The sequence below is a fragment of the Lepidochelys kempii genome, chromosome 7 (genome assembly GCF_965140265.1).
Source record: "Lepidochelys kempii isolate rLepKem1 chromosome 7, rLepKem1.hap2, whole genome shotgun sequence".
In the NCBI taxonomy this organism is placed as follows: Eukaryota; Metazoa; Chordata; order Testudines; family Cheloniidae; genus Lepidochelys; species Lepidochelys kempii.
In genome coordinates this window covers 62,676,083-62,692,881 of record NC_133262.1, presented here as the reverse complement: position 1 = coordinate 62,692,881, position 16,799 = coordinate 62,676,083, and the positions used below count along the sequence as shown (strand labels likewise).

At 41.5% G+C, this 16,799-nt stretch overlaps 1 protein-coding gene across 10 annotated transcripts in view; it reads right to left on the bottom strand.

Moving 5' to 3' along the window:
- The window catches only part of KAT6B (lysine acetyltransferase 6B), a 188,332-nt gene that overhangs the window by 47,646 nt on the left and 123,887 nt on the right, over nt 1–16,799 (bottom strand). For 7 of the 10 annotated variants that reach the window (XM_073353167.1, XM_073353164.1, XM_073353168.1 and 4 more), the window contains 5 exons: nt 16,351–16,483; nt 8,831–9,762; nt 7,731–7,852; nt 6,492–6,607; nt 4,419–4,560 (listed from right to left, as the gene is read on the bottom strand). In XM_073353167.1, the coding sequence (XP_073209268.1) occupies nt 4,419–4,560; nt 6,492–6,607; nt 7,731–7,852; nt 8,831–9,762; nt 16,351–16,483 (1,445 nt within the window). The remainder of the gene's footprint in view (nt 1–4,418; nt 4,561–6,491; nt 6,608–7,730; nt 7,853–8,830; nt 9,763–16,350; nt 16,484–16,799) is intronic. The other 3 variants (XM_073353170.1, XM_073353171.1, XM_073353173.1) reach the window with 3 other exon arrangements.

Here is a 16,799-nt window from a genome sequence, read left to right as displayed (position 1 = left end):
TAATTGGTCCAGTTAGACTTGGTTACATCCCTTTCACTTATTGCACTATAATCCTACAGATATGAATAGCAGATAATGCAAACATTATTAAAGCTATCTTAAGCTCTAGATCATTATTGAAGGGGCTGCCGTCCAAAAGTAGTACAGATTGAACTGCTTTATTCCGACTCCCTGAGTAGGGCCAGCAAATGGGATGTCCGTTTGGTATTATACACTGCAGTATTTTAGATATAATTAGAGAAGATAAAAATTCTACGCTGGAGTGAAGATGCTACTGAGCAAGAGAAGTAAATTTTCAAGCTAAGTACCATAATTAGTCTATGTCTGTTATAAGTATAAAGTATCAAGCTGTGATACTGATGGTTGCAGACAGGCTAGGCACAAGTGCAAATTTCTTTGATCACAATCAGTTTCTCCCTGAAATGAAGAGCAAAATCAATGTAAGCAGCAGAGTCTTTCCCCAAGATTCTTCTTCAGGGACATGATTACTTGCAACTAGAGTTCTTTGATGATAGGACCATCTGTATTTTATTTACACAGAGAGCCTTCTGGTCTATGCACAGCACCAGGAAGAAATTCCTGTATTATAATCCATTGCCAGAGTCAGTTTCTGGTGTAGGTTGGATAAGTCTCTGCTTTACCTGCTCTAAAGTGGGTAAGCACTAACCTCATATGGGTATGTGGGTATCTGGGGGTGGATCAGACAATATCTGTAAGTTATCTTAAGATAAAAAATATTACTTACGAGTTAAGAATTACTGATAAAATACTTATGTATAATCTCACATATAGTACCTAATAATTTCAGAAGTATTTTAAGCACACTCATGCAACTGACTCCCTTGTACGAAACTGGGGATTTTTTTGTTTTTTTTACACACGTGCAAGCAAGTGAAAAAAACAAATGATAAAGTTGGCCTTAATTAGATTTTAAAAAACTTGTAATGGTTAACTAAAGAAATTGCAGTTCCTCTAAAAATGTTGGCAATGAATATTGGAGTTTGCTTCTCAACTCTCCTAAAAGAGGAAGTGTCCAATTGTTATGTTGTTTCAATGGAAGATTTCCTTGATATTAAAAAAAAAATCCTAGAAACAGCCAATCCTTTAAAACATTCTATACGCTATTTTGTGAAAGAGCATTCATGTGAAGATGGAAAGGCATTCCGTAACTTTCTGATAAGACCAGCTTGTTCAGCATTTCAGTGGGGGAAAATGGACTACAATCTCAGACACCAATGTTTGCTAGACTAGAATGAAGTAATAAATTATGACAATAAGTCTCCTCTTAGATCTGTCAAAGTTTTGCAATGGAGGGAAGGCATACATAAACATAAGATGCCCTGGGGCATTTTCTGCTCCCTGGAGAAACAGAAGGAGAATAAGAGCCCATCCCCTTCTCTGTCCTGTCACGCAGGGAATGAATGTGTTCAGTCACTGTATCTTGTTCGAAGTCTGCAGAATTTCTATCAACTCATTGAGTTTCTGCAACTATCAAAATTAGAAGTAACGGCTCTAGCCAACACTTCAAGCAAACTGGAAAAGTTAGTCTTCAAGAGTCTCAGTAATCCTTTCCAAGTGTCTCAAGTACAGAAGGAAAAAAGGGCCATCTGATGAGTCCAGATTTTCCTTCCACAAAATATTCTCTCTTCCAGGGCTCTTTTTGAGAGACCTTAAGAATGCTTCAAAAAAAGAAAAATGAAGGACTAAATAAGTTTTGATGGCAGCTCACAGAATAACACTAACATAGTGGCAGATTCTCCTGTTGCCCTACTCCGTGTTAGCAGGTGTTAGAAGAACCCACTAGAGAGGAACACGTTAATCATGTTCACTGGTGACTCACTGGGAAAAGTGTGGCTTTTTATACACTGGGAAAGTTTAAGGGAGGTGGGAGTAACTCTCTGGATGAGAGAACTAGGGTGTGGCTCACCCATGACATGGGAAAACCATAGGAGCAGAAATATCTGGGAGAAAACACTTAGGCTGGGGGAAATGAGCGACTAGTAGGAGGGACACAAAGGGGGCACCAGCTAAAGGAGGGCACATGACCTCCCCACATGACTCCTCCCCGTCCCGCTCCCGTGACCCATCCCCACCCCCAGCCAGGGACCCTCCGCTCTGCTCCAGTCCCCCAGCATGTATGGAGCCACTAATGCATTCTCCCAAGCAGCCTCCAGCCATGCTGCTGGCCTGGACTGTGGGCAGCATGGCTGGAGGCTGCCTGGGAGAGCGCAGCAACTGCATGCTGCACTAGGCAGCGTGGCCAGAAGAGGAGCGGCTCTGGCCCCACCTCTTCCCTTCCAGTTCTGGCCTTGCCGCTTCATCTCCCCAGCTGCCGGCCTTGAGAGTTACTTTCCCCCCACCTCCCCACAGGTCACCATTGGCTGGGGTTGGTGCAGTTTTAATTCAGAATTTTATTTTAGTTAAGAACAAGAAATCTGTGACTGACTAGAACAAGTGTTAAGGTTTGGTTCAGTTGCATGGGGACTCCACCAGATTACACATCAATATTTCAAGACACGGAGTAGACAAGCATACCTGCAGGGGTAACAAATATATTTACACAATATGAAAGTGCTAGGTAGTGGCATCCGTGACATCCACACTACTTTGATTTTAAGCGTTTTTTAAAATTCAGAATTTCTTTTCAGTATTGCTACTCAGAAATACTTGTGCCATTCTTCTGAGAGAATTAAGATGGTCCTAAGAACCTGGAAGTCTTTTCTGCTAGTAGTACTGGTACTGGTGCTTAAGAAATATGAATAAGTAGGTTAGGGTAATTGGGTGCAGCAATGACACTTGAAGCCATGAGACAGAATACTCATTAGTTAAGCTCAAGGGTCTTTTCACAACAGAGCAATGTGGTCAAAAGTCTTTAAGAGATTAGCTCCAAAATGTCCCGAAGAATTATATTCTCTTTGGTGTAATTTCTGAACTAACTAAATTAAAGGCAGTTTACCTTGACCAGACTTGTATCAGGCTGTGGAAGTAATACCGATAGCTAACAGGTTCAGCCTGGGACCCAACACACCCCAGCAGAATGCCTCAGGAGATATTTCTCAGGCTTTCTGTAGGGGGAATACCTTCAGTTTCAAAATTTAGTGCTCCTGGAGTCCTAAATCAACTATGCAGAAAACTTAAGTGAGGAAAATGTTACCTTTGCATTTCCTATACAGCCAATAGTCTTGCTCATTGTTCTCTTCCTTCTCCAAATAATCACTGTGTCACAACTGAATGTCTATAAAAGGTCTATAAAATCATGAACCATGAATGGTGTGGAGAAAGTGAACAGTGAAGTGTTATTTACCTCTTCACATAACACAAGAACTAGCGGACACCCAAAGAAATTAATAGGCACAAGGTTTAAAACTAACATAAGGAAGTATTTCTTCAAACAACACACAGTCAACCTCTGGAACTCGTTGACATGGGATGTTGTGAAGGCCAAAGGCATAACTGGGTCCAAAAAAGAATTAGATAAATTCATGGAGAATAGGTTCATCAGTGGCTAATAGCCAAGATGGTCGGGGCACAATCCCATCCTCTGGGTGTCCCTAAACCTCTGACTGTCACAAGTTGGGACTGGACGACCAGGGATGAATCACTCTAAATTGTCCTATTTGTTCATTCCCCCAAAGCATCTGGCACTGGCCACTGTCAAGAGACAGGATGCTGGGCTAGATGGACCATTGATCTGATCCAGTATGACTGTTCTTATGTAATGGGTAGAAAGGGGAAAAGAAGGGTGCCCTTATCATCTGACTAGAAGTGAAAGAACATGTAGTTGGAAGATATAGTTTCAATATACATCTAAAAGCCTGCTGCACCAGAAGGCTACAAAGCTCTTAAATTCTACATAACTTATGAGTACACAGGATATAAAAGGCGGGGAAAAGTGAAAGAGGAGACTTAATTTTTTGAGTACAATATGAATATTAGTGGGAAAATATTTACAGTAGAACTTCAGAGTTATGAACACTTCGGGAATGGAGGTTGTTCGTAACTCTGAAACGTTTGTAACTTTGAACAAAAGTTCAAAGTTATGGTTGTTCTTTCAAAAGTTTGCAGCTGAACATTGACTTAATACAGCTTTGAAACTTTACTATGCAGAAGAAAAAATGTTGCTTCCCCCCTCTTTTTTTTTTTTTTTTTTAAAGTATTTTACATTTAACACTCTACTGTATTTCTCTTTTTTTTAGGGGTGGGGGAAAGGGGGTCTCTGCTGCTGCCTGATTGTGTACTTCTGGTTCCAAATGAGGTGTCTGGTTAACCGGTCAGTTTGTAACTCTGGTGTTTGTAACTCTGAGGTTCTACTCTAATACATTTTTATCTTTTTCTACTTTTGGCCTTCAACTGGTACATAATCAACTGATACATGTAAGTTTTTCTTTTTTAAACAATCTGGATTTTAATACACCTACCTCAAATACTGAAAGATCATTTCTTCTGTAGATTTCATTGGCTGGAGGGTGAAACCAACCACATTTCTTTGAGTGTCTTAGCAAAATGTTTTTACTTTTCATATATTTAAGACAGAATTCACACAGGTAAAGCTTTGATAGTCTGTTGAAATATAAAAATCATGAAGAGTTTGAGTGCTGTTACAGTTCTAAACTCTGTGACCAAAAAGCACATGTTCTCCCTATCCACCCATCTTAAAAATATCTAAACAGACTTGAATTAAACTGTATTTCTGTGTGTGCCAAATATGCATCACGGGGGGAAGATTAAAACATGCATGCGTTATTTGAAAGTAATGCACATTAGAGACTCATGTAAGTGGTTTTCTCCTAAATGAGATGGGAGGCTTTCTTACATAGTAGAGTTGAGTCAGCTGAGTCAGAAGTGAAGAATGCCTCATCTTGGCTGATCCATGGCTTGGACCAGGGGCGGGCAAACTTTTTGGCCTGAGGGCCACTTCAGGTTTCCGAAATTGTATGGAGGGCTGGTTAGGGGAGGCTGTCCCAGGCTGTGTCCCCGCCCCCTATCTGCCGCCCCCCCACCGTTTCTTCTCGCCCCCTATCTGCCCCCCCCGGGGACTCCTGCCCCATCCAACCCCCCAGTTCCCTAACAGCCCCCCCCCAGGACCCCTGCCCCAGCCACCCCCACCTTGTCCCCTGATCACCCCTGGAATCCCTGCCCTGACTGCTCCCGCACTGCCCCATCCAACCCCCCCCCTTCCTGACTACTCCCACCCTGGGACCCCTACCCCCGTTCAACTCCCCCCATTCCCCGCCCTCTGACCGCCCTGACCCCATCCCCACCCCTACCCCCTGACCACAACCCCGAACTCCCCTGCCCTCTAGCTAACCCCCCCGCTCCCTGCACCCTTACTGCGCAGCACAGAGCACCGGTGCCCAGCCGCCCAGAGCGTTGCGCCGGTGTAGTGTAGTAAATTGCTCTCCGTAACTGCTACCAGTAGCACATTCCTATGCAGAGCAGTTTAATATACTACTCTGGAAGCATGGTGCGCTGAGGCTGCGGGGGAAAAGCGGGGGAGGGGCCGGGGGCAAGCACTCATACTGCCAGAACAAAACTATTCCCTGCAGTAATTTTTCTAGCACTAGGTTTATCCACATTTTAAAACTACAGAAACAGCAGGACACTGTTGCATAAACTAATTATATTATATCATCTTTGGAGCAGAGGCCAATTTATAGGTGCTCTAAAAGCAACTATCACGTCCTAGGACCGTATACAGGTGGTTATAATGGTTTACTTACTTCAAGTATTTGTAGACACTTATGTCCACATCTCCATCATCATTTTGCCAACCTATAGACATATTTAGTTTTTAATCTTTCCTGGAAAATCTTCCCTGAAGACTTTTAATCATTTATGTTTTTTTTCCCTCTATATCTGCATCTTTTTGGTAATTTGGTGCCTAAAACTGCACCTATTCTAGGGAGAACTGCCTCCATCACCATAAAGAGGAATTATCGATTCTCCATTCCATAATGTAATGCCTTTTGCAAGTCAAGAATCACAATACCCATTTTAGATGCTATATCACACTGTTGGTTCACACTAATGTACTACCCGCTATCACCTCAGCCTCCCTGTTGCTCCCTGTACCTGGCTGTTCAGTCCCCAGTGTGGTAGAACTGAGGAAAAGTTTACAAACAAGTGAAGTAGGCTGTTGCCACTGGACAGTCCTGTAGTTAATAAAATGAAATTGGTCTAAATCCAGTATATTCTGTTCACAATATACACCTCATTCTCAGTGGAAGAGGGAAATACCAGCTTGGAGTGGGGAGAGCGGGGAGGGGAGAGGCAGGATTTACAGCATGTTTGTAATAAAGGGACAACTAGGAACTCATACAAAATTAATAAGACTGCAAAAGAAGTGCTGTAGAAGTAATAGTTTTGGGTGCTGCCTCAATGTGTTGGTCAAATTTAATCTCAGCTGAAATACCGTGAAAGAAAAGAACAGGATGAAGCCCCCGTCCTCATCATCACATAAAAACAAACAGTAATCTTGACCACTCTACTACCTCGCATATTCCTGCGGATAAGGTGAAGAGTACCAGGTCTGGATCTCATACTTCCCGAATTCTATCACTGAAGGGTACCGGCCATTTGTTTCACTGCTGTTTTTACATCCGATTTTCTGTCAGGTGTAACAAAAGCAAAAAGTTCCAGTTATAAGGAATTAGAGGAGGGTCAATTCACATCTTCATTTTCATTTGGTTAAGATTAGAAAACCTTCAAGTTTCTCAGACATGATTAATTGTCAGAGGTCTCTGGAAATTGCCAAACATGGGGCTAGAACCCAGGCTGCAGAAAGCCTGGCAGGACTGGAGTGCAGCAGTAAAAGCTGGCTGTAAGCTCCATTCCACTGGAAGGCCTGGCACTGGGTGATGCTGCCCACAAAACAGGCAGAGGTTGGGCCCAGCTAAACAGGTTTCCTGATTCAGTAAATCTCACAGGCAGTTGGCAGACCTTGTCTGGAGTCCTGGTTCAAATTCTAAGGGGTCCTTTCCAGAACTAAATGAAGAAGGATGGTGACATTGGGAGCACCTGCTCTACCCCAGAAGTGGACTTACCCCTCCTGCAAGCAGACGCTGTGGGTACCGAGGGTTCAATTTGCAACCTCCAGTGCCCATAGGGTGTTAAAATAAGTTAACTTTAGCTGAGATGACAGAAGTCCACTTGGTAGGACAATGACCTCCAGGGTCCACAGAGGAGGTTAAATGGGGACTGAGGGGGTAGAGGGGGGCAAGGTTACTTACTTTAGGCAGATCCAGCTCAAACATTTCAATGACCATAATAATCTTATAGACTATTAAAATAGCTGGGCAACATAAAGCAGTGAAGTTCTATACTGATCATAAAATCCAGTTTTGCATTTCTTATAGAAGAGTGACAGGACACTGACATTATCTGGTGGCTTTTCATAGTGCCTGCTTTCTGCATAGACGGCGGGAAAGGATCAGGATTTTAGTCTTTGATTCCTTGTCTAGCCAATAGGAGGTAGATACCTAAAATCCACAAGTGTCACACATCTGATTCACTCCACCGGGATGACAGCACTCCAACCTAAGGGAATACTATTTTATACAGAACATCTCCACTAAACATACATCAAGTATGATACACTTGGTCAAAGGAGTGTATCAAAAATACCATGAGGCTGAATGAACATCAGAAAAATAATTCAGTGTTAATGTATAGAGGTAATTGAATTGACCACAACATGGTTCATTACTGAAATGATTTTCAGTTAGTCTTACCTCCAGAGAAAGTTCCCGAGCCTGCTTAAAAACTTCCACATCCTCCTCTGTAACAATTTCCTTGCTCCCCACCAGAATTACATCTGTATTTTCTTGTTTGATGCTTATTTTGATTTCTGTATCTGTTATTTAAAACCAGCAGAAGGTTTATTCACAGACATGAAGACCACGTCTTACAGTTCCTGAGTTGTACTCCTAAATAGCACTGCAGGCAGTGATGGCTCTTAGAAACTCCCATTCTAGTTTAGATTTGGACTCCTTTATACCTGTTATAGCAACTATGCCCCTCCTCCCTCTCTAGTTTTTAAAATTGCGGCTGCAGAGGCAATTTTCAGTATTTTCTTGCCGGTCTCTTATAGGCCTTTATAGGCTAGTTGAACTGTACTAAATGAATTCTGAACACAAACCTCCTGAAATTGTTAAGTTGATACTAGTATATGTATAATGTATTCTAAGCCTCCAACGCTATTTCTCTATAAAAATAAAAATCTTGTGTCCCCTTCAGTGCTAGTTTAAACAAAAAACCTTTTTAAAAAATTAGGAAACCAGTGCTATGCTAAATGTACATTCAGACACTATAAATATATTTCCTCTTACTTAAATAAAAAAAAAAATCAGAAAAAGGACATTTTACAGCAGTACAGATCAAGTGTTGTGGAGACTGCAGCAGGATGGAATTGGTCATGAAAAAGCAATGGAGCAGAGGGAAATGAAGAATTGAAATGTCCATCATTATAAGCACTGACAGCACACAATCATAATGACAGCACTACTGCCAGAGAAAGGGCAGGGGAAAGAACAAGGAAGTAGCATGAAAGTGGCTACTCATGCGGTACTACAAGCCATAAGCAACGTTATGAAGGCATTTGGGGCTCCTAGTGCCACTACAGATGCAAAAATAATAATAAAACGGTGGTATAGTATTAGTCAGAAAAAACACTTTGGAGGTTTAGTCAGCATTAGGTAAAAGGTCAAAGTTTCATTGCTTTTGTATGAGAGTGAAGTAAGAATAAGAGAAATAGCTAAGACCTATGTGACAAAATAAGAATTTTGGTTTTGGACGGGACGCAGGTTTGGTTGGAGCTTTGACCTTTGCTTACCATCATCCTGATCAGGTTTAATCCTTCCGTCTGCCAAGCTCCCCTTCCCTGGTGAGGGGGTCCCCATCTGAGGGGTCACTTTATACTTTAATCTGCCTAGAATCCTGTGCTTTTTAAGGAAAGTTGTTCGCTTGAAGTGAGCAATTGCTTTAAAAGCACGTCCTCTAGACACACCCCATCCAGAGGTGGAGGAATGAGAAATAAACCTACTTCTAATCTCTTTCTTTCCATAGAAATGGGTATTAGATTTTGATGTGGAAGATAACTCTGGTTTACGACGCATACGTTTGGGTGGTGCATAACTCGGGTGTCCCTTTTTTCGAGACTGTCCCTGGGTGGTATAAATATGAGAAAGTCCATCAAAGAGTCCCTTTAGCTGACTGTTATTAGGAAGGCTGCTAAAGGAGGGTGCACTTGACTGACTGGAAGAACTTTGGGGAGAGTTAGAAGAGGTGGAAGTGCAGGATTTTTGTGAACTGGGGCTCTGACCAGAGATGGGAGTTGGGGGTGGAAGTGAAGAAGGTGGAGGTTTTAGCTTTTGTGTGGTACCTGTAGCCAACACATGAGAAGTGCATGACTGTTTCTGAGAGACCTTTTTCCTTGGACGATAGTGCTTTGAAAAGTCTATTATTTCACCTCGTGATCTGCGACCATCGGGTGATGGTGTAAAAAACTTAGTAAGGCCATCAATGAGCCCTTTGGTTTTCTTGTTAACTTTAAGTGTAGAGGCAGATATGTAGGTGGAGGTGGTGGTGATTTTGGTGGTGGCACCAGGCCGAGTGGGGTCTGTAACAGGCAATCTGCTGCTTGAATCCTTCACAGATGCAGCATGACCAGATGAAGGTGTGGTACAGACTTTAGTCTTTTGACCCCTACCAGGTGACCCCCTTCCTGTGAATGCATTCATGGATCCTTCATCACTGGTTACAGACCTATGCAAAAATTTGGAAAATAAAATCAGCATTAAAAAAACTACAAAAACTGCTGACAAAACAGTTCTACATAAAACATATATGCCATTGCACTTAAAAGTCAAGAGTGTAACAGTGACCCTTAAAAATACGTATGCACTACTGACACATGATTCACTGAATGAAAGTGAGCCGCTGATACCTATCAGATTTCACTGGGTAGTTCACAGCATGTACCAGTAGTAAGGAGGAGGGATAGAAAAGTCTTCAGTATATACAACACATTTTTTAAGGAAAAATATTCTCTTCTGACAGAGAGAAAAACTATTAACATACTGTTTTTGTTCACATCAAACACTTCATTGCTGTGAAATCTGTAACATACATCCAGGAGATGCACATGTCCTGTGCTACAAAGTATACATAGCATATCAAAACATTGTATTGATTTCAGCAGAATGTTCACTAAAAGACAGCAGAGGTGTTCCATCAGTATGGGGAAATAATACAGCCAATCTTCAGTAAACTGGTATTTTTGTATGATTTTATTAGATTACACTGATGAAATTAGTATTTTTTCTTTATAAAAGACCATAAAAATATCCCTTTAAAAAAAATGAAGCTCTAAAGGCGGAATGAGGTAGTTTATGCAAGGCACTACCCATACAGCTAACAAAGCGACCACTCTATTTAAAAAAATAAAAGTGCAGTTAAAGCAAAAAATAGATAGAGGGAAACAGCAAAAGCATAAATAAAATAATGATCAAAGAAAAGTCATAACTGGGTTAGGCATGATGTGGAAGAGCTTGAGGAGAAGTGGTAAAGTTTACTAAGAATGATCAGAGGACATGCTCCAGACCAAAGCTTACATTAAAAAATGCTGATTTAGCTGATGGCTAATGACTGAATGAGACGACAGAACACTGAAGGGAATACTGAAGAATGGTATTTTGTTGAAGTAAATACAAACTGAACAGCTGAGCTTATTCATAGTAAAGAAATACATGTCATCAGGAAGTGTTATACTGCAAACCCAAACAAAGCTGCATAATTACATCAAATTATTCCACTCCTTTTCCTCTCCCACAAATGCATCCTTACATTTATTTAAAACATTTGTGTATTTTGCAGAGGAAGGTTTCCTTCCACAGATTTTTCTCTTCTTAATTGTGAAGCTGAAACAATTAATTCCAACAGATTACTTTTAGTTAGAGATGGAACAGCCTGGGGCTACCATCTGGTACCTGAACTCCAAGAGCCCACCAGCCTTAAAACTGGCCGCTGCTTCTCTCTCACACATCATTGAATTTGGGTAGCTGAAGAGCTCTTAAAATTCCCAATCTTGTTTAAAAATACTATCTTTTTCTCTAAAGTCTTCTGAATCTGTTGATGCCAGAAGTTCATATTTCTAGTTACAACACATATTGTCAGTACCAGATGTGCCAATAACCATCTGTGCCCAGAAGTTAACAAGCACCTGGTGTTATTTAATCTCCTGCAGTAACTTGTCTGTTCAGGGTTCCATACAGAGGTCCTTTTAAGCAGTGCTATTCCACTAGTACGGGATAAGATTCCATACACTATATCAAAAGGGCTAAGCAGCTTCAGCAACTTTATACGCATTAAGGTCCAGCACCATATGAAAGATGGCTAGATTCACTACCTCCCATACCCTCGTACTGCTTTTAAAGTGGGATTATTTCTGCAGTAGATTTCATCTAGGGAATTATTCTTCTCTAGTCTTATTACCCAGCCTTGTAAATTAAGATATAATCCCATTTTTAAGGAATATTGTTCAGTGGGAAACCATACACTCTTGAGTTTTAATGACAGAAATACATAGATACAATTGAGAAAATGGGGAAATAATTTATTCTTGCATAAATCCTACAAATCAGTCACCAGGATTACCAAAGAATCCTCAGACAAAAGTGGGGAATGAGATTTTTATAGTCAAAACCATCATGCAAGCTCTTTCAGAGGACTTGCCCGTTTTTAAATGTAGTATTTATTATATGGTTGTAGTGCAATGACCCAAATAGTTAAAGGTAACAGTGGTACCACATGTCATTCTCAATGTTTCCACTTTGTTTTAGTGGAAGTGAAATCAAGGCCCTTAGGTGCCGTCCCCCGCCATGCCACAACATGCACCCTACTTGGGTGATCGGATTTCAGCATCCCAAACTTGGCCCAAAGTTCTCTCTAGGGACTAGTTAGTGAGGAGGATAATGTGGCAACAGCACTACTACAGTGAGAGGCTGAGACAGCTCTTACTTTTTTTTTTTTTTTATAAACTCCTACCCTTGTACTTATCCCCAAAGTGAAGTAGAGAGTCTAGGGTTTCCCCTCCCTACTCCCTTGCTGGCGTGCTTCTCGCAGTCCCCTGGTTAATACCTTCATTTCTCCCCAGGGCTCCTCCAACCTTATCAGGGACATGGAGAAGCCAGAGCGAGGGCGAGCTGGAAAATCCCTCACTTACCTCCTCCTTAATGCCCCCTTCATTACCAACACTTCTTCGAAAACAAAGGGAAATTCACTGCCCAAAAACTTGGTTAATGCAGAGTTAAGGTTGCCAGTAGTGCCTCAGACCCTTCCAGAACATCAAATACACCTATACTTAAGTCTAAGGTGATGACTCCCTTACCGCTGCCCTCCTGCAATTGGCAATAGGCACTGGAACAAATCAAAACCTGACGTACCTCTAATAAAATCTGCGCTCAATTTTGTCCAACTCAATGCTACATCGTTACTGCTCTTCACACTTTCTTACTGACACTGGGCTAGGCTCATAGCATATTGATCCAGAGGTTAGTTGCAGCAAGTCACCACACCTCTCACAGCCATTTGAGAAGAAGTGCAGCTGATGCTAAAGGAATCAGGACTCATTCTCTCTCTCTCTCTGTGATACACAGGAGGTCTGAGCCGACAAAAGTTGTTAAAATGTCCATAGAGAGTTTTAGTTTGCAATGCTGTTGTGTCCATGTCAGTCCCGGGTATTAGAGACACAAGATGGGTAAGGTAATATCTTTTATTGGACCAACTTCTGCTGGTGAGAGAGACAAGCTTTTGAGCTACACAGAGCTCTTCTTCAGCTCTTAAGACTGCTGTAACAGCTGCTACTGTCACCTCCAAATACTGACATTCCACTGTGCATGGCAGTAAGACAGGTGAATATAAGAACGCTTCATCCATTTCTAACACTGTCTTGCATATTCTCAGTGCCCATTAGAACTCCACATTATCTGCACTGGCTTTCACCAAGTGCCATGCACCCTCTCTGTCCTGCTCTACCGCTCTAGGGAGGTCTAGCAGCTTGGTGGCACACACCACAGTGCACTGCCAGTCTCAGTCAGTGCTAGGTAAAGGTGATGTGTCACAGGCACTGCCTAGGACAAGGATGAATAGGTGTTAGAATCTGGCAACTCTTTGGTGGTTTGTCAAGAGCAAGTGAAGTGGTTGAATGTAGGTCATGCTTAACTAATTTGTGTTTACTAAGCCTGACCTACACTCGACCTAATAGTTTCCATCACATTACTCTTGTGCACTTTTCACGCTGTCCTCCAGCTGCTCAGGAAGGGTACAGTCTTATGCTTTCTCACAGTGATGTAAGGGGGCAGGGTTAAGGTTTTGTGGCAGACTTCCTCTAACAATATATATCACAGTTGTCAAAGGTTTAAGTTTGTTTTACTGTAACTCTTTGTTAGTCATTCAGAGGTTTAAGTATTGGTGCCTCTGACATTCTAGAGAAGTATAAGATGCTGCCAGTCAACCTTAACTCTGCATTAACCAAGTTTTTAGGCAGTGAATAGTAAATTTTTCACAATGTGGAGTGAAGAAATCTTAGGATGGTTTTAGGTGTGTAGAGAAAAATTTGATAGGGGCCATAGGACTGGGGCAAGTAGTAGAGTTCATTAATGATTGTGAAGCTCTCCTACAGTACAGTGATGAGAGCCATTCAAGTACAAATGAATAGCACTGGAGGAAAGCGTTGAGGGGCACATGCAGGGGCAAAGGTAGGAACATATGTTGGATGGTGACATGCTACTATCCTTCTCATCTTGCTTTACAGATTTAAATAACCCATTCCTCACATTCAACATTAATGCAAAAGTTTGACTCAGCTTCTGTCAGGGTTCCCTCCCCACTCTGAACTCTAGGGTACAGATGTGGGGACCTGCATGAAAGACCCCCTAAGCTTATTTCTACCAGCTTAGGTTAAAACTTCCCCAAGGCACAAACTCTTTGCCCTTGGACGGTACGCTGCCACCACCAAGTGATTTAACAAAGAATGAGGGACAGGACCACTTGGAGTTCCTATTCCCCCAAAATATTCCCCAAGCCCTTACACCCCCTTTCCTGGAGAGGCTTGAGAATAATATCCTAACCAATTGGTTACAAAGTGATCACTGACCCAAACCCCTGGGTCTTAGGATAATAGAGAAATCAGTCAGGTTCTTAAAAGAAACAGAACTTTAATTGAAGAAAAGGTGAAAGAATCACCTCTGTAAAATCAGGATGGTAAGTACTTTACAGAATAACAAAAGACTCAAAAACACAGAGGATTCCCCTCTAGGCAAAACTTAAAGTTACAAAAACAGGGATAAACCTCTTAGCACAGGGAAAATTCACAAGCTAAAACAAAAGATAACCTAACGCATTTCTTTCCTATTACTTACTATTTCTGCAATACTAGATGCTTAGTTCAGATATAGCTCAGGGAGATGTATTTTTCCCTGCCCTGTTTCCTGGCTGGCTCCGAGAGACACAGACAAAAAACCTTTCCCGACAGATTTGAAAGTATCTTCTCCCCTTATTGGTCCTTTTGGTCAGGTCCCAACCAGGTTATCTGAGCTTCTTAATCCTTTACAGGGTAAAGAGGGATTTTATGTTACCCTTAGCTGTATGTTTATGACAGCTTCTCTGCTGGGCCCAATGTGTTACCAACTCATCAACCTGCCTCTCTGATGATCACCTCTCTCTTTGATTTTGCCATAGTAGTGGGGATATCCAGGGTACAACCTGAACCACAGTACTACAGCAATAAAGACGTGGAGAAAGGGGATGGCAGAGGAACTTCATTGTGAAATGGAGGTGTCAACCGAGTGAATATCATCCCAGATTTGCTGAAGATAATGAAACTGGGACTCAGTCCTAAAACCTACTGATACAATTGCCAAAAAACCAAAACAATCCTGGAGAACCAGGAGATCGGTTCACTCTAACTATGCAGCAGTGTTTGCACAGTCATCTTCTCCTTCTAACACCACAATGTGGGATGGACGGTCACTGGGCTCCCACAAAGGATGTTACAAATCCATCAACTTTTTAACATTTGCACTTGATTCCCAAATAGTAACTGTCATTATTAGATAAGCAAAAAGTAATTTATGTGCTCTAGACCTTGCAAGCTGATGCTATAGTGTCAAGACATGGCAATCAATGGTGTGCATACATCACTGAACCTCACTCTTGCAACAAGAAATGTATGAGTGATCACCACAGATGTGCTTAGTGAAAAGTTGATGAAATGAATCAATGAGATGGCTTTAAATTTTGCCCCCTTTTTTTTTAGGTTGTCTTTTTAGTCCATGCTATCGATGTTCCTTTCTTTACTCTGCTTTCTCTTGTGTGTGAGCATGAAAAGATGGTGAGAAGGACAAAGGAGGTAGCTAGCTCCTCCACCCACAACAGCCCTCCCTCCAGCTTTAAGATGTCCAAGAAGTCTGTGTTCAGTTATATAAATGTTCTCTGGGAAGCGGGGTGCCAAAGGTCTACAGTACCCTCTTCTCTCAGACATTAATACCCATGGGCTGGAGAGAAGCATGAGGAACTGCAGCCCGCTCCCCTCCTGACTGGCATTACTTAGCAACAGCAAAGGTCAAAAAGGTTATTTTTCCAAAGTAACTCTGGACTCAATAGCTCGGTCTCATGGATACCTCTGGGCCTTGAACTGAGCACTGACTCGTTATGGAGCTTGTGTTGTAGGCAGGGATTTTATATACATTAAGAGGGAATGTGTACCAATTTTAGGAGGTGGCAAGCAGCATTTCTGAAATAGCATATTCTTGCAAATAAATACTCAACACAGAACAGTGTTGAATAGGCAACAAATCAATTGGAGGAAACCTTGAAAGACATCTCTTGGGGTGAGGTGAATTACATTTTTCACTTTATCGGTGTATATCATCCATTTGATATGGATTGTGCTGATAACCCAGGTATGATAGTTGTTTTTTTTAAAGTAATCAATCATATGGCTATTTATTATTGAGGACTGTTGGTACCATTTGGATTTGGGAAATAACACTGTTCACATATGAATTTAAGTTTAATTCCTTCCCTAGAACCAATAGTGATTCTTTTTAAAGTGATGCAAACTTTTAGGATAACTTTTTGCTGCCATCAGAAGACTCAGAAATATCTACTGTACTTAATTATTTTCCATTACATTGAACATGATGCATAATAGGTGCTGCTCATCATGTGATTTTTTTTCAGGCTGTAGTACTCAGCAAAAGCAGTAGTGTAATTTTAAATAAACTGTCACCTAAAATCTCATTGTATTACATTTTCAAGAACACTATAATCAACTGGAAAAAGGGAACCTACAACATTCGTTGCTTTAGTTTATTTTTAGGTCGTCCAATAGGTTTTGCATATCGTCGTCTTATTTGCGCAGCTTTCTCGTGAAGTAGCTTTCTTCCCTTCTTCTTTGGTCTGCAGACCTGGCAAATCCACATCCCTGCATTGATTAAGAAAAAACAATTGTTTTAACTGTACATGCATGTAGTGTGTGTCCAGTTTGTACCCAAGGTATAGAAAGCTACATCTCAGGTGCATTATTCTAACAAATTCTACTTCAGCAAAAAGGATGGTTGGGGGAAGGGAAGAAAAACTCTCTCTATAGTTCAGAAGGACAGCTTTGCTCTTCCTATAGCAACAAGGATCACGGGGGAGTGGCACTAGCAAAAGGATTCTAACATGTCTCCTCTTTCTACTGCCAGACAGACCTCTCCCCATCCAGGAAGTACCAGACCAAGCTTTCAATTGAAAACAAA